At 32.3% G+C, this 25131-nt stretch overlaps 1 protein-coding gene and 1 long non-coding RNA gene across 4 annotated transcripts; one reads left to right on the top strand and one right to left on the bottom strand.

The window, feature by feature from the left end:
* Nucleotides 1-15004: 15004 nt before the first annotated feature.
* On the top strand, nt 15005-22277 carry LOC139877463 (uncharacterized). 3 transcript variants are annotated; one of them, XR_011768605.1, is made up of 7 exons: nt 15005-15888; nt 16552-16637; nt 20219-20308; nt 20488-20549; nt 20649-20712; nt 21174-21226; nt 22128-22277. It is a non-coding gene; the product is annotated as an uncharacterized lncRNA (long non-coding RNA). The 3 variants fall into 3 exon arrangements; XR_011768604.1 differs by having other exon boundaries at nt 20488-20712; XR_011768603.1 differs by having other exon boundaries at nt 20488-21226; nt 22128-22139.
* A 541-nt stretch (nt 22278-22818) lies between these two features.
* Nucleotides 22819-23972, bottom strand: LOC139876034 (receptor-like protein kinase HERK 1). Its single transcript, XM_071863331.1, has 2 exons — nt 23034-23972; nt 22819-22926 (listed from the first exon to the last, which is right to left on the bottom strand). The coding sequence occupies exons 1-2, from the start codon at nt 23970-23972 to the stop codon at nt 22819-22821; spliced, it is 1047 nt and encodes a 348-aa protein (XP_071719432.1).
* Between the last annotated feature and the right edge of the window lie 1159 nt (nt 23973-25131).

Here is a 25131-nt window from a genome sequence, read left to right as displayed (position 1 = left end):
ATCTGCAGATTGTGGTTGTTGCATTGCTCTATCAACTGAAAAGGTAACACTCTCATCCTCTATACTTAGGGTCAGTTTCTTACCGAACACGTCTATCATTGCTTTAGCCGTGTTTAAGAATGGTCTTCCTAATATGAGAGGAACTTGAGAATCTTCTTCCATGTCCAAAACAACAAAATCTACTGGAAATACTAAAGTACCAACTTTAACTAGCATGTTCTCCATTATCCCTCTAGGATATTTTATTGATCTATCGGCTAGTTGTATGCTTATTCTGGTTGGTTTCAATTCTCCAAGGTCTAGTTTAGCGTATAGTGAATACGGCATTAGATTTATACTAGCACCTAAGTCTGCCAATGCTTCTATTGAACTAAGACTACCCAGAAAACATGGAATTGTGAAACTTCCTGGATCAGATAGTTTTTCTGGTATCTTATTCAACAGCACTGCTGAACAATTAGCATTCATAGTAACAGCCGAGAGTTCTTCCATTTTCTTTCTATTCGTGATTAGATCTTTCAAGAATTTAGCATATCTTGGCATTCCTGAAATCACATCAATGAAAGGAAGATTTACATTTATTTGTTTAAACATATCCAAGAATTTGGATTGCTCGGCTTCAAGTTTTTCTTTCTTCATTTTACTCGGATAAGGAAGTGGTGGTTGGTATGGTTTAACATAAGGTTTATCCTTAACTGTGTTATCTTCATTAACCTTTTCAACTACCGGTTCTTTTTCCTTATCTTGATCAGGTTGTGGTTCTTGTGGAGTAGGAATAGTTTCATCAGAAGTTACAGGTATTTCAGGTGGTTTAAGTGTTGTACCACTTCTTGTGGTAATAGCTTTAGCTGTTTCATTCCGGGGGTTAGCATTTGTATCGCTAGGTAGACTTCCCGGTTTTCTTTCACCTATCAACCTTGCTAGGTTACTTACTTCTTGTTCCAGATTTTGAATAGAAGCTTGTTGATTTCTAAATGCTTGAGCATTTTGTTCATTTGTTTGTTTTTGAGATGTGAAAAACTGCGTTTGAGTTTCAACTAGCTTCGTCATCATATCTTCTAAATTCGGCTTTTTATCATCGGTTTGTTGTGGTGGTTTGTTTTGAAAATTCGGTCTTTGCTGATTGTAAGTATTATTGGATACTTGTTGATTGCTAGGACCTTGTTGGTTATTGTATGGAATATTTCGGTTATAATTCTGGTTTTGATTGTAAATCGGTCTTGGCGGTTGATAATTATTCTGATAATTATTTCCAGGCCTTTGGTTTATGTATGAAATATTCTCTCTTTGTTCCATTGTTAATTCAATACTGAGACAATCTTTTGTCAAATGTGGTCCTCCACACTGCTCACAACTAATTCGTATAGAGTGAATATCCTTAGTCATCTTTTCCATTCGTCTCTCGAAAGCATCTATCTTTGCGGAAATGGAATCTAAGTCATGGCTAGAATCGGCTCTAGCTGCTTTAGATGATCTAATGATGTCTTTTTCTTGGTGCCACTCATGTGAGTGGGAAGCAGTGTTATCAATAATTTTGTAAGCATCAGTTTCGGTTTTCTTCATAATAGAACCACCAGCTGCTATATCTATGTCTTTTCTTGTAGTGATGTCGCATCCTCGGTAGAATATTTGTACTATTTGACAGGTGTCTAAACCATGTTGCGGACATCCTCTTAACAACTTTCCATATCTTGTCCACGCCTCATATAGAGTTTCATTTGGCTTCTGTGTGAACGTAACAATTTCTGCTTGAAGTCTTACGGCTTTAGATGCAGGAAAAAATTGTTTAAGAAATTTGTCAACTAAAACGTCCCATGTATCGATCGCCCCTTCAGGTAACGATTCCAACCAATCTTTGGCTTCTCCCTTTAAAGTCCAGGGAAATAACATGAGATATATCTGTTCATCCTCCACTTCTCGTATTTTAAATAGTGTGCAGATCCTATTAAAGGTACGTAGATGTTCATTTGGATCTTCCTTCGGCGCACCACTAAATTGGCATTGATTAGTCACCATGTGTAAAATTTGTCCTTTGATTTCATAATCTGGCGCATTAATGTCTGGATGAGTAATTGCGTGACCTTGGCCAGTGCGTTTAGCTCTCATTCGGTCTTCCATACTTAAAGGTTCCAGATTCTCCATAATTGAATTTGTTGAATCGGTATCACTAGATGATTCTGTTTTAATAGTTCGTTCCTCAACAATCTCTGTTTGAATGATTGGTGGTTCCGGAGGAAAGTTTAATGGTTCAGGATCTACGAACCGTTCCTGAATATTCTCTGGATTCTCAATTGTGAGGTTGGGTTCAAAAAATGGATTATCGGAAATTTGAACTGAAGTACTTGGTCGACTGGATGACGATTCTAAAGAAAAATCAACGGCGGTTATATTTGTTAAACGATGTCTTGATCGAGTTACAGGTGGTGAACGTACAAAAGGTGATGAACGTCTTGCTCGGTGCATTCACAGAATATCCTATTAGTTTTTAAAAGGAAAGAAAAATTATAATAAGTTATCCAATCAATAGACTTTTCTGATTTTGCCCACGTTTCGAATAGCCAAAAGATGCAGCAGAGGGGCAGGATTCGTTTGGTCTCAATATAATTGAGGACTGTTTGGCTCCAATAACCCGGTCCACGTACAAATCCAACTATTACTACGAACCAGAAAATTTTGATGTCTATCAATTTAATCACTTAAAATAAATTTTCGTAATTTTAAGAATTTTAGATAAGAAGTAGAAAAAAAAAAATTCTAAGTCCTAAAAACTAGAATAGCGAGAAATAAGAGAGAAAAAGAGTTCGTCGATAAAGGTTGAAAAAGAAAAAATGATTGAAAAATAAAAGGTGACGGAAAAATAAAAGAAACTTATAAAAACTTAAAAATACTTAACTAATTTAACCTTATTACTACAACTAACTTAAAATTATAATCGCAAATTGAGATTACTAATTGGAATGATAATTGATACATAGTAAAAGGTCTAAAAATATTAAAGCTTACAGGAAAAACTAAATCCCAAATGGAAATAACTTAAAAAGAAACTAAAACTTAAAAAGGCGTCGCAAAATTCTAAAGCACCTAAATCTTAGTCTAAAGAAAAAGCACTTAAGGAATTCTATGGCAAAGCCTAAAAATCTAGGAGTAAAAATAATTATAGCAAAAACTAAGTTTAAAATTAAATATGAGCTAAAAAAATACAAATATTACGCTACAACGATTAAAAAGGGACAAAATATAAAAATATACAAAAAGTTGTAAAAAGTACAATTTTTATAAAAATATTATTTTTATATTATTTATTTAATAAAACTATTAATTTTATAATTTTATAAAAACTTAATTAATACTAAATACATAAATAAATAAAAAGTAAAAATAAAACTAAAACTAAAAATAATAATAATAATAATTATAATTAGGTTTAATAATTAATAATAATTAAAAATAACCCGTAATCAATGCTTGATTAGGGTTTTGTCCGTGTGTCAGAAGGTCTCCGCGAGTTGCGGCAAATAAAGAAGAAAACCCCGCGAGTCGCGGGGTTCAGGAATTCAGTTGACAGCTTTGTGTTTTTACGCGTTTTTTTCTTTAATTTTTTTTTTTTATTTTCTGTTTTCTGTTTTTAATTTAAATAAACGATTTTAAAATAAAACTTATATTTTTATAAACTAAAATAGAAATAAAGAAACTTATAAAACTTAAATATTTAACAAAATCTTAAAAATACTAATATTTTTGTTTTTTTTTCTTTTTATATTTTCGAATATTTAAAACGTATTTTTACAAAAGCGAATTTTTAATAAAAGTAACTAAATTTTTTTTTTTTTTTTTATATTAGCGTTGCGCTTCCGGCGTTTAAGAGTTTTTTTTCCCCGGCAGCGGCGCCAAAAATAACTTGATGCGAAGCGAGGTGTATATAAAATAGTTATTATTTTACTAGGAAAACACTATTAAATACGATACAATTTTACACAAGATATTTATTTATTTATAGAATGGATATACTTAAACCTTGCTACAACACTTATAGGCAGTGTACCTAATCGTACAGTAGTGTAGTTTTTAGTAAGTCCGGTTCGTTCCACAGGGAAATCTTTAAACAAAGCTCAACGCTATATTAGTTTACTTTTATAAAAATACAAATATATATATAAGTAATATTATTATTATAAAGGGGGTTTTTACCGTTTAATGACCGGTTTGTCGATTTTAAAACTTTAGTCGCAGTTAAAACCTAATGTAAAATATAAAATAAATACAAGACTTAAATTAAAGCGTAAAGTAAATAACGATAATGAAATTGCGAATAATAAAAGTACGATAAAATAAACTTGCGATAATTAAAAAGTACGATAATTAAAAGTGCGATTAAATAACAATAAATAAAAGTGCGATAATTAGAAGTGCAATTAAATATAAAATAAAGGAAATTAAATATGAAATAAAAGAATTATGCTTATTTAAACTTCCGTAATCATGATGTTTGACGTGTTGATTTTAGTTTTATGCCCATGGGTTAATTGTCCTTTGTCCTGGATTATTCAATATGTCCGTCTGGTTTTTGTCCATAACAGTCCATCAGTCATAAATATAAATTGCAAGTGTCCTTGTCAAATTATTATTATACCCGAAGATAAATATTCCAACTAATTGGGGATTCGAATTGTAACAAGGTTTTAATACTTTGTTTAATGAATACACCAGGTTATCGACTGCGTGTAAACCAAGGTTTTACTACTTTGTTAACAATTACACCAATTACCCTTGAATGTAATTTCACCCCTGTTTTAATTATTCTAGTGGCTATTAATCCATTCCCGTGTCCGGTTAAATGAACGATTATTCGTACATATAAATACCCCGCCCATCGTGTCCGATCGAGTGTATATGGTAATTTATAGGGACGCCCAATTGTAAATCTTTATATTAACATTAACAAACTTTTATTTAGTTAAACAAATATAAAGCCCATTAATAGCCCATAGTCTAGTTTCCACAAGTGTCGTTCTTTTGTCCAAACCCCAATTATGGTACAAAGCCCAATTACCCAATTTTAGTAATTAGCCCAACATCATGATTACTTCGTTTTAAATAAGCATAATAATAACTTAGCTACGAGACATTAATATAAAAAGGTTGAACATAACTTACAATGATTAAAAATAGCGTAGCGTTACACGGACAGAATTTCGACTTACACCCTTACAACATTCGCTAACATACCCTTATTATTAGAATTAAAATTAAAATTAAAATTAAAATATAAATATATATATTACGTATATATTGAGAGAGAGATTGAGAAATAAGATCTGAAATTTGATCAGAATTCGGTTTGCTTTATAGCCAGACTTGATTTTTGGGGCTCCGCGACTCGCGGCAAAATGCCCTTCAAACTCCGCGAGTCGCGGAGATATATTTACAGCTCACACCCTTGGAGTTTCTTGCTGCCGACGGTTTTTAATATATATATATAATATATATATAATTAATATAATTAATTATATATTATATTATATTTATATACATAGTTAACTTGTAATTTTTAGTCCGTTGCGTCGAGCGTTAAGAGTCGACTCTAGTCCCGGTTCCGGATTTTCGAACGTCCTCGCGTACAATTTAATATCTTGTACTTTGCGTTTTGAATCTTGTACTTCTGTAATTTCGAGACGTTTCTTATCAATAATTGGAACCTTTTTGATTGTCTTTTGTTCTTTTGAGCTTTTTGGTCGTTTGCGTCTTCAATTCGTCGAATCTGTCTTTTGTCTTCACCTTTTATTATTTAAACGAATATCACTTGTGAATAGAACAATTGCAACTAAAAGCTTGTCTTTCTTGAGGAATAATGCTATGAAATATATGTTCTTTTTTAGCATTATCAGGTACACCCGCGGTATCAGGAAGACTTTCCAAACGGGCAATTGAGTTGCCGCGCACATCTGTGAAAGGCCAGGTCTTGGCAGATTACCTTGCAGAAATGATGGGTCAACTTGAAGTAATCCATGAAAGAACGCAACTAAAGCCTCTTCAACATGAAATCTGGGACTTGTATATAGATGGTGCGTCGTGTATTGAAGGTGCGGGTGCAGGATTAGTATTAACAAGCCCAAGTGGTGAAGAGCATACATACGCGTTGCGTTTTAATTTTTATGTAACGAATAATGAGGCTGAATATGAAGCACTGATCGCGGGATTAAACATGGCGCACAAAATGAATATTTTAGAGTTACGCGTATATGTAGATTCGCAGTTAGTAGCAAATCAATTCAACGGCTCATTTGAAGCTCATGAGCTGTCCATGCAAAAGTACTTGAAGCTAGTGCAGGAAGCTGCGGAAAAATTTGAATTTTTCAAATTAACCCAAGTATCAAGAAGTCAAAATAAAAAGGCGGACGCGCTGAGTAAGCTTGCTGCATTGACTTTTTTGCATTTCCAAAAGCAAGTCTGGGTAGAAGAACTACCTAATAAGTCCATCGATGGTATTTTGATTGTTGCGGCTATAGAAGAAGTTCAACCAAATTGGATGGATCCTATAATGCATTATTTGCGCAACAATACATTACCAGAAGGCAAGAAAGAAGCTCGATTAGTGCGAGAAAGATCCCCTATGTATGTGATTGAAAATGATATGTTATATCGCAAATCATATTTGGGACCATTAATGCGGTGCGTAGGACCCGCAGAGGCTGCATTGATTATTGAGGAGGTGCATAGTGGATCTTGTGCTCTTCATTCAGGCTACAAAATTATTGCGGCGAAAATAATGCGAATGGGTTACTTTTGGCCTACCATGTATCGTGATGTTGCGAAAATAGTTAGAAGATGTAAAAGTTGCCAAAGGCATGCGCCGCAGAATAGAAAGCTAAGGCATGACATGATCCCAATAAATTCACCATGCCCGTTCTACAAATGGGCCATTGATATTGTAGGACCATTCCCCCCAGGAACGGGGAATGTGAAATTTCTAATTGTGGCAATTGATTATTTTACTAAGTGGGTAGAAGCTAAAGCTTTGCGCACAATAACTGGAGTGCAAGTGCGGAACTTCGTGTGGGAATATATTGTTTGCAGATTTAGCATCCCACGAGAACTTGTAAGTGATAATGGGGCACAGATTGCGAAGGACCCATTTCAAAGTTGGTGTGCAGAATTGAATATAATTCAAAAATTCACATCAGTTGTGCATCCGCAAGCAAATGGGCTATGCGAAGTAACTAACCGCGATATTGTCAGCAGAATTCGAAAGCGCTTGAATGAAAAACGAAATGGATGGGTTGACGAACTATCAGATGTATTATAGGCTCATCGCACAACTTTTAAGAAAAGTACAGGCGAAACACCTTTTAGCTTTGTGTATGGTTCAGAGGCAATGATTCCCGCGGAAGTCTTTGTCCCAACGCATAGAGTTGCTAACTTTGATGAAAGTGCGAATGTAGACGACATTTGTGAAAACTTAAATTTCATTGAGGAACGCATGCTTATGGCCGCAATAAGAGAGACAAATAATAAGCAACAAATTGCCAAGTATTACAACAAGAAGGTGCGGCGTTAGCCTTTGATGTTGGTGAGTGGGTCTTGTGAAATAATGAAGCAAGTCGTGCTGAAAAACTTGGAAAATTGGGACCTAATTGGGAGGGACCATACCAAATAGTGGGAATCAATGTGGCAGGCTCTTATAAACTCCAAGACATTGAATGGCGTCACATACCTAACGCGTGGCATGCTACTTTGTTGAAAAGATACTACATGTAATGAAAATAAATACGCAGAATTGTTGCAAAGTCAAAATGCAATGATTAGTGCTCATATGTAGCAGAATTATGTTTGTAATACTATGTGAAATGAATAAAGTTCAAATTTCTCTCAAAAATAACAATGGTATATTTGTGCGTAACTTATAAACTTGAAACATAGCATAAGTAACAAGCTTACAATTGTACAAGTGATGGTAAAGACCACTTGATAGTTAATAAAAATAATTTAGAGTGTTTGCGAAAAGAATGGAACTTGAAAAATTTTGCCCAAAGTATTTGATCTAGCCATACTTGGATGCTTCGCAAAAAACACACATTTGAGCCTAAGGATCGTTTTGGCGGACTTAGAAGATTCATAATGTGCATAGAGCACGCGCATACGGGTTGTTTCGCATAAAGTAATTGTTTGTTATGTGCACAATAATGAACAATGAAATTGCAAAGGACAGTGTTAGTAATTATGGATATTATTCTTAAGCGCTATATAAATAATAACAATTGCAATTGATAAACGGAAAATTTTATTAAAATACCGCGGAAGTTACTGCGAAAGTACAAAAAATATGATAAATGCACTTATTGTTGCGCCTGCATTGTAAAATTCTATTCCTAACTATCTAAGTCTAGTTTAATGATGTCTTCAACGGGAGCATTTTTATCTTGACTTATGGCGTTCAGTTTTGGAATAGGAATTTCACGATTTCCTTCTTTCGCCAATGCGAGTATTTCCTCTGCTTATTCAAGAGGACAAATGAGCTTTTCAATGTATTCCGGCATCAGCTCCGGTAATACAGTCACTTTACTGATATCTCCTAAAAATTTGACCCGCTCAAGTTGCTGTAACGTTGTAATATATGTTTGAAATCGCTGAGAAACAGGGCGTGAATCCATAATTTTCTGCCCAAGCAAGGGCAAATGCTCGCGAAGTTTGGCAAAATCAGTTTCCGCATTAATTTTTGCGGTTATGGCTGCATTCAAGTCAGCTTGAGATTGAACAAGTTTGTTTTTCATGGCATCATGTTCCACTTGGATAATTCTTTTTTCAAATCCTCCGCGGATTGTTTAGCTGTTTGCAGATCTGCAGTGACGGAAGATAGTTGTTTTTCTTTGGCGAGAAGTTCGGATTGAGCAGTCGCAAGTTTTGTTTGCTCCTTTTTAAAAAAATCAAGAAATTTTTCTTGACGAGATATTGCATCAAACGCAGATGCAAATGTCATGAAAAAATTCTGCGCAAAACATTTAAACGCATCATGATAATGCTAAAAACGAACATATATTTCATAGCATTATTCCTCAAGAAATACAAGCTTTTAGTTGCAATTGTTCTATTTAAAAGTGATATTCGTTTAAATAATAAAAGGTGAAGACAAAAGACAGATTCGACGAATTGAAGACGCAAACGACCAAAAAGCTCAAAAGTACAAAAGACAATCAAAGAAGTTCCAATTATTGATAAGAAACGTCTCGAAATTACAAGAGTACAAGATTCAAAACGCAAAGTACAAAATATAAAATTGTACGCAAGGACGTTCGAAAATCCGGAACCGGGACCAGAGTCAACTCTCAACGCTCGACGCAACGGACTAAAAATTACAAGTTAACTATGTATATAAATATAATATAATATATAATTAATTATATATATATTATATATATATTATAAACCGTCGGCAAGAAAGACTCCAAAAGGGACTGAGCTGTAATTTCAAACTCCGCGACTCGCGGAGTTTGAAGGCAAAAATGCCGCGAGTCGCGGAGCCCCAAAAGTCGAAAATCCCTATAAAAACAAACGAATTCTGATCGCAAAAATCACCAAAAATCCATCCATCTCTCTATCTATATCGTATATATTTATATTTATATTTTAATTTTAATTTTAATTTTAATCCTAATAATAAGGGTATGTTAGCAAATGTTGTAAGGGTGTAAGTCGAAATTCTGTCCGTGTAACGCTACGCTATTTTTAATCATTGTAAGTTATGTTCAACTTTTTATATTAATCTCTCGTAGCTAAGTTATTATTATGCTTATTTAAAACGAAGTAATCATGATGTTGGGCTAATTATTAAAATTGGGTAATTGGGCTTTGTACCATAATTGGGGTTTGGACAAAAGAACGACACTTGTGGAAATTAGACTATGAGCTATTAATGGGCTTTATATTTGTTTAACTAAATGATAGTTTGTTAATGTTAATATAAAGATTTACAATTGGGCGTCCCTATAAATTACCATATACACTCAATCGGACACGATGGGCGGGGTATTTATATGTACGAATAATCGTTCATTTAACCGGACACGGGAATGGATTAATAGCCACTAGAATAATTAAAACAGGGGTGAAATTATGTACAAGGACACTTGGTATAATTGATAACAAAATATTAAAACCTTGGGTTACACTCAGTCGACATCCTGGTGTAATTATTAAACAAAGTATTAAAATCTTGTTACAGTTTAAGTCCCCAATTAGTTGGAATATTTAACTTCGGGTATAAGAATAATTTGACGAGGACACTCGCACTTTATATTTATGACTGATGGACTGTTATGGACAAAAACCAGACGGCCATATTAAATAATCCAGGACAAAGGACAATTAACCCATGGGCATAAAACTAAAATCAACACGTCAAACATCATGATTACGGAAGTTTAAATAAGCATAATTCTTTTAATTCATATTTAATTTCCTTTATTTTATATTTAATTGCACTTCTAATTATCGCATTTTTATTGTTATTGTATTTAATTGCACTTTTAATTATCGTACTTTTTAATTATCGCAAGTTTATTTTATCGCACTTTTATTATTCGCAATTTCATTATCGTTATTTACTTTATGCTTTAATTTAAAGTCTTGTATTTATTTGGTTTTAACTGCGACTAAAGTTTTAAAATCGACAAACCGGTCATTAAACGGTAAAAACCCCCCTTTATAATAATAATATTACTTATATATATATATATATATATATATATTTGTATTTTTATAAAAGTAAACTAATATAGCGTTAAGCTTTGTTTAAAAAGATTCCCCGTGGAACGAACCGGACTTACTAAAAACTACACTACTGTACGATTAGGTACACTGCCTATAAGTGTTGTAGCAAGGTTTAAGTATATCCATTCTATAAATAAATATCTTGTGTAAAATTGTATCGTATTTAATAGTATTTCCTGTAAAAATAAGCTATTTTATATACACCTCGCGAAACATCACATCACCATGCTAAAGTTTGCTGAACTCAGTGCGTAGTTCATGAGGGAGGGCTAACTTAATATGTTGCCTTTGATCCAGAGCAGCTTCTGGAGATGCGCACAGATAGCCTTGAAGGCCATCTACTTTTATGGATTTTAATGTGCTGGGTGGAGTGTGCCAGAGATCTTCATATTTGGACAGATCAAACGTCGGAGGTGAACTTAATTGTGCTGACGCCGGAGGAGTAACGGTTGTTTCCGCTGAAAATAAATAATAAACAGATACGTTAGGATAAGTGTACTATAGGTATTGATCAATGCGAAAATAACAAAATGAAAAATGTACAAAATTACCAATCTCGGGTTCAGTGGAAGTAACTGAGCTGGATCGAGTAATCCTTTTTGCAGTAGAACCAATGAGAGGAGACGTAGCTTTGTGCTTGCTTGGGGTTTCAGTTACTGCGCCAGTAGCAGGAGACTTAAGCGCAGATTTTGACGTTTTTGATTCTGGACTCTTTAGTCTTTCAGCAAGAAACTGTTTTGTGTCATTTTTCTTCTCAATTTCTGATACCTTCATAGTGATGATTAATGCAAGTGTAAACTACTTGTGAAAAGAGTAAGATGATAAAGGAAGAAAGTGTTGAAGAGTAATGCAAATGAAAAATAAAAAATGAATGTGATAAAGTGTGTTTGATGAAATGGTGATTGAAACCTATATATAGTGAAGATTAAAATCCTAAATAACTCAATGCAACGGTTATAAACGCAATGATGATTAATCAACGGATATAAAAATAGCCGTTAAGAAAGCATATAGCAGTTGCATTCCGCAAGGTATAATGCAACTGTGCGTAAAGTTGTGCGTAAACTTTTGATAATGACAGACAAATTGCAATTTTTTATTTTGTGGAGTTTACTGTCTTACATTTTTTGCAAAAATGTAACACAATAAACTAAGGGGACTTGATCATATACATACACATGTATATGTATATTTTTAGTGCGAAAAGCTACTTAAAGGCAAAAGACACAAGATATTAAACCGCAGTAAGTATAAATGTACGCTGTGGGACTGCGCGTAATATTAAAGAGTGCGTAGGCTTCTCGCAGTACTTGTGCGGAATGCCTAAGTGCGCGTGCATCTTACTTCCGCGCAGGTCTCAAACCTATAAATAGTGAGCTTGGCCTCTCATTTGAGGTTGTTGATTCTGGAAGGATTGTCATAGCCATACTGATCTCTCTTGTGAATTCGCCCGAGACTTGATCTTTGTTGGCTAAGATAATTTATGAAGAACGAAACATGGTTGTTGATCGTTTAGCACTTAACGAAATATGACAATAGGGTGCCAAAATCCTAATCGACATCCATTGTACCCCCTCATTGCACTCAATCCTTGATTAACCTTTATTGGATAATCTAGGATTGATCAGTGGTCTTCCAAACTTTACCGATGGTATGGACGAATCCCTCGCTTCATCTAAATGATATTAGTGTTTATTGAAATGTAAATAATATATTTTCTAAAAATAAATCGGGAATCCGATGCATATATATATGTTAATAATCTCGATGCGTATGTACATGTTAATATTAATAATTAATGTATTAATGAATTAATAAATTAATAAATTATTAAATATATGTTTGTGCGTGTATGTAACGACCCTACTTTTTCCGTTATCTTTTACCGTTAATTATTTAACGACCGTTAACTGTTATTCGTGCCACGTCATTTCTATGACCTATATTATTATTTTTGTAATAATATATATATTAATTATTAGGTGTTATGTGAATATTTGTATTCATATTTTAAGTTATACGTTTCTACGTGTCGCGGATTTCTATCCGGCGAATCTTTTCGGTTTTCAAACCAACTGTCGAGCTTTTGGGATTTTTAAGTCCTAATTATTTTAAATATGATATTTTATGTCATTTGATTATATATAGTATTTATATATATTTTTCGTCGCGTATTTGTTATCTCTCCGAATTTTCAATCGCGTAGTCGTGTTTTCGCGTTTCGGGTTTCGTTCGGGCATTCGGGCCACAAGGATTTAAACATTTATCAAATTGGGCCATTAAGGGGGCCCACCCCTTGGATTTTTGGCCGAACCCCATGAATGGGGGGAGTGCCTTGCTTTTGTTTTCATTTTACAACACCACTTTCATTTTTCATTTTTACACAATACCTAATTTCTATTTTGCTCTCATTCTCTTCTTCCTCCCTTCCCTTGGCCGCCGATTTTCACCATCATCATCATCATCATCATCAACTAAATTAAAGCTTGGATCATTGTATCGCTTACACAACCGGATTGCTCTCGTTCTCCTCTACACATCCATATCCTTCAATTCTTGATTAGGGTATAAACCCTAACCCTAGATTTTTAATTTTTCTTTATTTTTTTGTATTTTGATGTTATATTGATAGTATGATGATTACATGTTATTGTATTGATGATTGTATGCGTAGAATTGCTCGTTTATATATGTTTTCGGTTTGATTAATTTGGTACAGTAGCATTTTCGTTCATTTCTGGTTATGTAACTGTTATAAAAGTGAAATTGAAGTGTTTAGATGAGTTTCTCTCATCAAGACATTAATTTTAGACTCCGGATTCATGTCATTTCGATTCCCGGAGCTCTAGATATGATTAAAATGGTGTTTTGTTAAGATTGAAATATGAAAACGAAATAAACCAGGTTTGGTCCGACTTTGTGACCATCTTTGGTGTCTTTAGGGTGTACTAGTGTGTTAGGATTGATGATAGGATGAACTTTCATGTTCGGGTCATCAAAATCCGAGCCACGGATCACCCGCTATGATTAAAACATGATTTTGAATGGATTAAGGTTCCAAGTTGTTTAATGGCTGATCATCATGACTTGGTTACTGTTCTTGGGGTGTTCTTGAGTGCACCAAAGTGTCGGGTGGTTTGATTAGGCGGAGATATATATAAGGCTCGCCGAAAACCGACACCAGGGGCTCAAGTTATGACCCGATGAACTTTTGATTAAAACTTATGGTTAATTATTAAAACTTATGATATAAATAATGATTTTCATTATTATTAAATTACTTATGATATAAAAAGTAATTATTATAATTTAAGACTTATGATATATATTTATTATATCATTATTTAACTACTTATGATTTAATTAACATTTTAATTAAACTTATGATTAATAATACTTTTATTATTAATGGAAAATACTTATGATAAGTATTAAACTTATATTATGAGATTATTATAATAAGACTTATAATAAGGATTAATTAATTATTTAATTATTATAAGACTTAGTTATTATTTAATTATAAATTAATTATTAAATACTTAAGATTTAATAATTATAATTAGAAACTTATGATATGATTTATAATTCATTATTAATTAATAATACTTATGATATGATTAAAATTTATTATTAATTAATAATACTTATACTATGACTAATATTTGATTAATTAATTAAATACTTATGTTATCCTATTATACATTAAAAGAGAGTCTCGATTAGCTAATAAATGTTTTCAAAACTCTCTTAATTACCATTAGATTAAAAAATTACATTATAATACCGCTTGATCCAACGATCCTTAATCATCTACTAAAATAATTAGCTAATAAATCACCATTAACTAAGTTATTTGTCCTTAATACCCTTCAAATTAAAATAAACACGGGAGCTTCTTTGAAAATTAGGGGTTTCAAAAATTGTGAGTTTATTTGACACCCTTCAACCCTAGCTCTCCATATCGTTGCTATCGCCATCAGTACAGTCGTGGGATTTGGTGCTTCACATCTTGTTGATACTTCTTCAACAACAACAACAACAACAACGTCAATGCTAAACAAGCTCTCCAAGATTATTTTAGTTTGATACTTCTATCAGTTCTCTGTACCTGCTACTATTTCAATCTTTTTTACATTATTTTATATAAATTTATATTGGTAGCAAAGTACAAGCACTCCATAAATTCATCTTTCAACTTATATGGAGTACTCTGTAGATCCTAATTGGGTCAAATTTGACCAATAATCATACTCCGTAGATCCTAATTTATATGTAGTACTCCGTAGATCCTAATTCTAATTCTGTTACTTTTAAGATATTAACAAACTGTCAATTGGGTCAAATTTGACCAATCATCATACTTTCTATCTTATTAATCATCTATTTTGGTTGTTCTGTCTTAGATCTCTTTTATGTAACGTGAAGATCAAGTAATATATCTATATGATAAAGAGGCATTCTTTATAATTAGCAGAACTTGCTGCTTTGTTGGTCAACTTGCTGTTTTGATAGAAATTACAGTTCAGCATAGGTATATAAAGAGATATGTTGATGTCACGTCCGCTTTGATAGGGATTAATATTGATTCTTTAAGGTTCCGTCGTTATTATGCTTAATTATAATGGCACTGAATTTATTTTATGGATTTTAACCTTTCATCTTGTCTACATCTTCTATTATTCATATTGTAAGTTTTTTTCTTATCAGTCAACAACTTTGCTTTTACATTTGACATTCTCCCTTATTTTAGTTAGTGTAGTTATTTATTGTGCTAAGTTTATCAAGAATTGTTGGTATAAATAATATCAACGATGCTGGTCAATAATACATAGTAGTAGGAATATCTATAAATTGATATTGTAGATTCCGTTTATTTATAAGTTTTTATAATTTATTTTATCTTGATCATGTCATGTAAATATATGCAGATCAAAATCATGGCCTTATTAATACCAACAGTCCAACACGGCTGATCATCGACCTTCACTAATATTATCTTTTGTGGGTTCAGGCTTGAACCTTTTCTATACGGGATTGTACTTCAGGTATATTTTGTTGAGGATGGCCTTTGAAGTTGATTAAGACGTTGATTAAGCTTCTCCAGGTCTATTCGCGTGACTGGTAAGATTCTTAATTATAGCTGTTTTAGGTTTGTTTTTGTGTTTAGATGTATGGTGGTTCTATCGGTTTCCCAATAGGTAAGCAAACAATCACTCTTTAAATGCCATCAATGATTTTTTATTGTAATTTTGAATATCACCGACATGATTAATGATTTAGGAGATCTGTATCGAATTTTTCTATTCCAATGATTAATGATTAATGCCATCGGTTTTTCAAACTATATTGGTTAGAAGTAAAGGGGTTGAAATTCCCACCTGGTTTACCCTCATGATGATGATTTATAGCTATTTAACTGGTAATACAAGTGCGTGTATTAATATAAGTAATCAGTTAATGGGTTTAAATTGTGACCCATTATTACTTATAGTCGGGTTTTTAATACATCAAAATGACTAACTTTTTGAAATACATCATTGTGGGTTGGTTGACGGGTTGACCTTAGGAACTTATTGTCCAACAACGGGTAAGAGATAAGACATTACTTGGATCTACAGATTCATAAGTAATTGGGTTGAGATTTTCACATCTATTAAGTAGTTAAAAAATTTCCCTGTTACTATTTGAGTTGTTATCCAGTCTAACTCACTTTTTTAATATATAGTTATGCATTTTTTTTTAATAATGAAGACTCATTAATGTTGATTTGATTGTCATTTACAGGTGCAATAGAAGCTGAAATTGTACCACCATAAACGGATCTTGGAGGTCATATATGCTTAAACATAAGGCACCCTTCACTTCATCAAGTATGTTTTAGTCTAGTGTTTTTCACAATTCTGTTGAACATGTGTCCTAACAGTTTCCAACTTCCTTAAAATGAAATGTACTTCGATGTAACTTAATTGTTGTAGTCTCTAAAGATGGTAAAAATGGGTCAATCGGATGGGTTGAGTAATGGGTGAAAAATCAAAATAGATTCTTTTCTATACGGTTTAGACCAGAAACATTTTGTTACAGTCATTCAAAAAACAAATAGCATTTCAAAATGTAGGAGTTATGCCCAAGTAACTGTTGGAAATATGTTCTCGGGTTGGCTAATAGTTTAACCGTGGTACATATATTCCGAAGGTATGCCCATGACATTAAATAATATAAAGTCCATCTATCCTATTCGGTCACACACAAAGGCCAATCATAAATTGTTTGATGTACCTTCTAATTGGGAATTAATTTATTAATCAATTGTTAATGGTTTAATAAATTAAATAAGTTTTGAGATTAGTTAATTAATTTGTTAATTTATTAACTAGTAATTAACTAAATAAATGTATATGTTATATCTAGATGATGTTTATACATATATTATATATATTTACATGCATGCTAGAAAACACATCACATAAAAAAAAAGGACAGAAGGCATAAGGCGTGCTTCAATTCATCTAGGGGACATCAACACATGTTTACCTTACTTGAAAATATAAAAATGGCATGCTTACTTTGTCTTTACTCTGTCTTTTAATAACTGATACATACATCTCAAAAGAGGAGAACTCTCCCATTATTCTCTTTTATTACCTTTGACCAAGAAAATCCAATAAGACTTGTAAGTTTTTTTTTTCTCGGTGGTCTTTTAACACAAAAGGAAGAATAGTACTTGAGAGTCAAGATAGAAAAACACTTTGCAAGTTTTTTTTCTGTGGTCTTTAAAACAAAAGAGAAGAAAAGGATTTTTAAAGATAGAAGGTATAAATCAAAGCAAGGTTGGAACTTTGAGTGTCTACCGTTTAGAGGAACTCTTCTTCGGGTTCTCCACAACAATCTTCAAAGACTACAAAGGTTGTAATCTAACCTCTTCTTGTTCGTTTTATATTTTGTTTGCTAAAAGTTTTGTACATGGGTCCTTGGAAGAGTATGATTTTGTAAAATTTTAAAATGCTTCCGCTCGCTATGTTTTGGTATCATACTCCAACAAGTGGTATCCGAGCGATCTTGTACAAGTTTTAGCAAACTTTTTCTTGTGATATTTAATTTTGATGGGTGTGTTGTGCATGATTCTTGGAGATGATTATGCATAACAAACATGCAAAACACATATCACGATTTATGTTTTATGTTTCCTAAATACTAACTTGAATCTTGGAATTTGGCAAAATGTAAAATGGGTTAAACTCATTATTTTCATTTAAGAAATTTTTTTCCAGCTTGGACAGTCCATCTTTGATGGACTGTTTCGGGGCTTTAAACTCAATATTATTGTATGAGACCAATTGCATTTAAAAGGTAACTGAAAGAACTTAAATTTGAAAAAAAAAAATTCATCGAAAACGGATTAGAAATGAGTAAGATATGACCATTTAAAGTTGATGTATAAATCTGCCCAAATCCGAAAATTTTAATGGTAACTTGCATGTTGACTATTAAAGATTCAATATTTAAGAAAATAAAGTACATGAATTCTTTTCATGTTTTACATGAAATGAGAAAATTAAAATTATTAATTTTAGACTTTATGCTTTGTTAAAGTGAATAAATCTCCAACATGTTTTAATTCACGCCAATTCTCACACAAGGTTATGTCCCTAGTTGACCATGTTTTTCCGTGTGTTGGCTCACCGGAAAAACGCATAGGACTAGAGGCATACTACCGATATTTGCGTGTCATGATTATTATTGTTTTATTATTTGTCTATGCCATGCTAGCTAGAAAATGTTTTAAAAATAAAAGGATAATAATCATATAAAATGGTTTGGTTAAAATTAGTTTAACAAACGCAACACCCAATACATAATTAGCAAATGTTTTAAAATGGTATAAACTACTTTTGGTAAAAGAAAACAAAAACCCGTTTTAAATGTAAACTTTACGCTACCCATGAGTAGTACACACATCCGAACCTTCTACCTATTAGAGTTCGCGATACCCGAGAGTCTTGGGCCGGACTTTAATTGGGTGTTGGGAAGGGTGAGGTGAATTTCGCGATACCCGAGAGTCTTTGGCCGGATTTCACGTGTATCTATCATGGACGGTTTACAATCTGAAATCGTGGTTCGCGGCAAACCCGCCACGAGGAAGGATTAGCATCGAAGGGATTAAACATGCCAAGTGAAATAATTGATTATCACTAAATCCCGCAGAAGCTAAGAATTTCATAATGGATGAAATTGGTAATATGTTTACCTACCTAAATAGCTTATGATTAGCGATCCGCGGCAAACCCGTCGGTACCATAAGTGAAATATGGATCTTAACTTTGTTAATTATAATTGTTTGAATATTGAACACAATTGGGTAATACCATGTGAATGTTTTATAATAAATCTCCTCGATTGAGTGAAAAATTGGTTTCCCAAATATATATATATATATATATATATATATATATATATATATATATATATATATATATATATATATATATATATATATAATACAGAGTTCTAGAATATTACACAACATTTACCAACCATAGCAAACTGTTGGAAGCTTCAACAAGCTCAACACACCCATTATAGAGGGCCTAGATTATATTACACTCACTACACCAACACTGTGACGTTGGTTAACCTTTAATTTTATGAAGCTTTAGCGTACAACAAAACTTAGGCGATAGTGTCGACCATTCAGGCGGCAGAGCCGACCATATAATACAAATAACACAAGTGCACTAAGAACTTAAACACAAACTAAGGCTTAATCGGTAAACTTAACAAAGAACAATTTAATTATTACAAATACAATTACAATATTACTTACTTACTTCACTATCTTTGTTTTCTTTACTTATAAATTTTCTTTTCTCTAACTCACTCTTTTACTTCTTCAAAACTTGCTTCTTCTCTTCTTACACACAAATAAAAAATTCATCCATATTTTTACTACACTATGGAAGTTTCTACATATTAAATATTTTCATAGATATATAAATATCTAGATATTTCTCACATATAAAAAATTTAATTTTTTTTCTTTTACATACTAATATCTTAGATATTTTTCTTATATATATCTATTAATTCCATCTATCTATAGTTTCTATTAAATCTCTAAAATGATGATGTAATAAATAGGCTAATTTCTTTGTTAAGAATAAATTAAAAAGAAAAAGAAAAAAATCTAAGCCCTCAAGTTGATGCCATTAATATTGATTAATTAAATTTAAAAAAATTAACAATAAATAAACACAGATTTCTTTCGGAATATAGATTGTATAACCCTAATTTAAAATTTATTATAAACTAATTTATTCCATCGTCAAATAGGGTTTCCACCCTTCAAATTGGTAGAGAACGGATCAGCTTTTATTGATCTACAAAATCAAAGCACTAAGCTCCATGCTTTCTTAATGTTTGTTAATGATTGTTTTGTTGTTGGAAATATGTACAGGTACACAATAGTGACGAATCGACCTTTAATGTTTCAATCTGTCTAATATGGATGCGGTGGCTGAAATCTATAGTTATAATTTCTATATAGGTAAGTTGAAGTTTTGGGGTTGATTTAGATTTTTATCTTGTCAGTTCTAATCTTATGTCTAATTGTTGTTTATGCTGTTTCTTATCAATAAGGTGCGATTATATAGTATGATTTCACATTCTAAAGTCATTAGAGTGTATAGGTTTTACTTGAAATTTTATGAATTCTAATTCGTGAAGTTGCAAGGTGAATGTGAACTGGATGTATGAGTTCGGGCTGTGTGGGTCTCAAACACTATCTTGTAAGTATGATACTTGAACTGCAGTTCTTCTCTTACTGTTTTATTGCATTATTTTCTACGTAGTTACTACTAACCTATGTCATGAGATTTGGTCCATAGGCTAATTTTTTTGGGTTAAGCTTAAAAGGATCCAATCAGTGAAAGTTTCATGGAAAATGACAAGGTAACTCTGTTGTTATTAGCTTTAGTTAGAAAATGATCAAAGGTAAATGCTTACAAGGGGTTCTGAATGTGTGAAATTTTGTAATGTTAGGGCTACTTAATGAGGTATCATCATAACAATAACATTTAAATTTTAACTTTATGTCAATAACTACATGTGGTGTACATGCTATACCCATTTTGGTGTATCAAATTGGCCATGGGATCGGATAATATTGACTTATATTAGGTGTGATGATAAGGAGTAAATATGATCTTATTTTTGAGGGTATAACCAATTGTTTTAGGTTGGTAATTTTGACCCATGTTAGTGCAAGAATATGACTGTTTATTAGTATTATATTTCAGTTTTATACTAATATGTTAGTTTGTACATCTTTTTGACTGTGATATTTTTATGTATTTTCTAAAATACATAGAAAATTTGGCCTTTATTAGTTAACTTCATTTTTCATCTGTCAGGCTTCGTGAATTCTGCTCCACAATATTTGATCAAATGTATTTTCTAAATGGAGGTATGTATGATGTTTTATATTTGCTGGAACTTACTGTTTGTCCTCATTTATATTAATGAGGAGTTTATTGCACATTAGTGCTTCTGATGATACAAATATTGGTGGTCGTTTTATGTAAATTATTGATTATTGATAGGTTAATGGCAGAAATGGTATGTGCTTCTTTTATCATTATAGTTGTTAATGCTAAAAAAAGTTGGGTATAGTTTCTTTGGTACGCTCTATCTTGATTTCCTTATCACACTCATCATAGTAGGTAGCCTGCCATGTGTATTTTTGAGTATCACTTCAAAATCAAAACTTATCTATGCTATGTTATCGAATTTGGTTCTCTGATATTAAATATTATATCAAAATTCAGTTTGTATGCAAAACCTCATGAACAAATTAGATAAACATATTATTTGTGACCACTGACTAATATATACTAATGTTTTACAGTGCCTGGAAAGACGCAAAACCTCACAATTACACATTTTTGTCAATAGCACTTTGGTTATGGTAGCAAAAGGGTTTTTCAGGGTTGAACATAGATTAAAAGAAGGGGTTGTCATGTAATTTTAACCCATTCATAAGTAAGTGGGTTAATATTATCACTTCTAGTTTTCATGATTATTTTTTAGTCCATTACTTATCAATTTTGTTTGATTGGTTGTAGGTGTAAGGGCAAAAATTTCATGAAAAGAACATAAAATATGAAAAAACAAAAAAAAACATCAGGAATATGTATGAAGTGTGATTCTTCTTACTCTTATTTTGTATCACTTCTTTTTATATGGAATTGATTGGAAGGTTGCAGTGTATATTTGATATTACATCAAAATTTCATGTTTGTATGCAAAAACCCAAGATGAACATATTATATGTGTCCATTGACTAATGTATACAATACTGTTTGCAGATGTCTGGAAAGATTCTGCTACTAGAAAGATGCAAAGCTTCAAATCCTCATGACTAACAAACTAGGTTACATCTTCCTTTTCTTGATTCATAAACTGTTATTCTTTTCATGATAAAGATGATGATAAAAAAGAATTTCTCACCCTATTAAGTACTGTCAAGGTAAATCTTTCTTGAAACTTTGCATCATTAAAAGTTCATTTGATAAACTTTATTGTTTGAGTTTTTATTTAAAAATAAAAAAGTAAGAGTTTGTGATCAAGGTTTTAAATTCTTAAGGTTGTTTGCCATTTTGTATGTTAAGGTTTTGTATTTTCAGGCTATTATTTTGGATGGTAGTTTTTGTTGGTGGTTGTTTTCATTAAAACATTGTTGTTTACTAATGTAGTTCATTTATTCTTACCAAGTTAATTACATCAATGTGTTTGTAAAAACCACGAGAAGTTTCTTAGTCGGAATCCGTCGGGTCATTAAACTAAATGATTTTAGCGTTTAAATTCACTTAATACCTAAAATATATCATTAAACTGTTTCATTTAAACAAACTCGTGATTTCACGGGTCATTTCACTAGTATTATTCTATTATACTAAATTTACATTGCATTTTAACAGAAACTATACACTTTTATCGTTAACAACTAGATTAATGAGTTGATATAATTTCATATAGACTATCGCTATAATTTCCTCTTTATAATATAAAATTACGGAGTACCTTTTTTGGGTTAAATGGCCCACTTTTAGGAGCATTGTTGTCTACCGAGTCTGTGAGTGCACTACCTGACCCGCTGGATCCAATCTACATTAAAACAATTAATTAAATAGCGAACTTAAAAAAAAAAATAGAGATTTAATTACAAGTATCTCAACGAAGTTTAAGAATTAAAAGTGATGGTCTTAAATTACCGGCCCATATTTGATAAAATTGGTTAAACCATGTAATGAGCCCCAAACGTTATTTGTAGACTTGCGATCTGTTCCAGTTTCAAATGTGGAGTTATAAGCTGCTTGTGCTAAACAATTAAACAAATCCGAGCTATATTCTTGATCATTCCATAGATCATGAGGTATTATATCTCGCAGCGTCTTGTTTTCGTAATGAGACCTAGCCAGCTGTACTAGAAACTTATTATCATCAGCTTCGCATGAAATAAATGCTTTTCTCCCGCACAAGATCTCAAAAAATACGACTCCCATCGAGTAAACATCCGATTTGTACGTCACACCTCCAATTCTGTGTGTATCAGGGTCAATATACCCTCGGGTGCCAATAGGTTTACTAATGTAAACCTGATCAATTCTATGTTTTGGATGTTTAATCGAAAACTCAAATCCAGATAGCTTAGGCTCCCACATATCATCTAATAAAATTGTGGAGCTATTAATGTTACGATGTATAACATGATAACTCTCTAATAGTAGGCTATGCAAGTAGTATAATGCACTTGCAATACGTTCTGATATATCAACTCTGTGAAGCAATGTGAGGTTCTTGTTGCTTAGATGCATGTTGAGACTTCCATTGCGATAATGGTGGTTTACGATGATCTTTTCGCCATTTTCATTGCAAAATCCTATCATAGAGACAATATTTTTATGCTTGAGACTTGAAAGCATAGAGACCTCGGTCCAGAACTCAGTTTCTCCCTGCCCGTACGTACGATCTAACCTCCGAGCTGCAATTTTTATCCACTTGCCAAAAGGGTCTTTTAGTTTTCCCTTGTACACTTTTCCAAAACCACCTTTTCCGATGATATTTTTATCGGAGAAGTTGTTGGTGGCCGTTATAATGTCTTCAAGTGGGATTTGTAAGTGAGCAAACTCCGTGGTTAATGTTGATGCCATATTTCAGTTGGTTAATCAAGTGAATGTGAATGTGAAAGTGAAAGTTTGAATACCAGTATTAAGCAACAATAGGATTCTTCATCTCTTGAATATATAGACATTATTAAAGTATTTGTTAATAGCTAGCACGAGCTCATCCACTTTATTAATTGAATTAAAAATTAATTTTTAAGTTATATTCATCAAGACAAGACGGTAATTGAAAATTGAGCCAGGTCACGTGATTCCTTTGACCGGAGTTTGGGAAAAAAATAATTTTATAATCTTACCAAAGTTTTATACACCATGACGATAATTGAAAATTGAGTCGGGTCACGTGACTCCTTTGACCAGAGTTTGAATGATTCCTTTAACCGGATGTTTGTTGATGTTTATGGTTCTTCAAAGGGGACGTCTCAAGTGTTGGATCTCTCAATAGAGGCGAATTGGTTTGTTTGATACTTCAGTGGTTCACATATGTTTGTTAGATAGTAGTTTTGTATTTGTGTAGTGTATGTGATAATGTTATGTATTTGTCAACCTATAAATGTAGTTGGTATGTTTTTTGGGTTTAGATCAATACGTTTGTCAAATTGATCGTAAGGTCATGTCAAACTGACAGTTGATTTATTTAAATTTATATTTATATTAACGTTTTTCGCCAAAAAAATTTAAAAATTGGGCCACCTTTTACATTTCTGCATAGTTAGAATACAACTTTGTTTTATTCTCCCTCTATTTTAATACAATTGTCTCGAAAAAAAAAAAAAATTAAAAAAATTACATAGTTTAAAAATATGTCATTATTATATTGTTGTTTTTGTTTATTTTAAAAAATTCGTAATTTATGAATTACATATAGTAAGTTGTTATGTGTATACTATTGACACCACCTTTATTTTCACATAGGTATTGTTAATCATTTAAAATAAAAAATTACATGAGTGTTTCTGGTGGTTTTACCCTAGATTCATTAGGAGTCCCTAAATTATTTTTTGACAAGAGGCGTCCCCGTACACTTATGTCACAAGAGGTCCTAGATCATAAACGGGAGCCAAATGTTAGAAAATTACGGTCTCACTAATTCCCAACAAACGCCAAGTGAAAAACAGTAAAGAAATAAGAACAATTCACAACACAATAATTTAACGTGGAAAATCCAAAATAGAAGAAAAATCAC

This window comes from Rutidosis leptorrhynchoides, chromosome 11 (genome assembly GCF_046630445.1).
Source record: "Rutidosis leptorrhynchoides isolate AG116_Rl617_1_P2 chromosome 11, CSIRO_AGI_Rlap_v1, whole genome shotgun sequence".
Classification (NCBI taxonomy): Eukaryota; Viridiplantae; Streptophyta; class Magnoliopsida; order Asterales; family Asteraceae; genus Rutidosis; species Rutidosis leptorrhynchoides.
The sequence above is the reverse complement of the archived record's forward strand: the minus strand, read 5'-3'. Positions and strand labels throughout refer to the sequence as shown.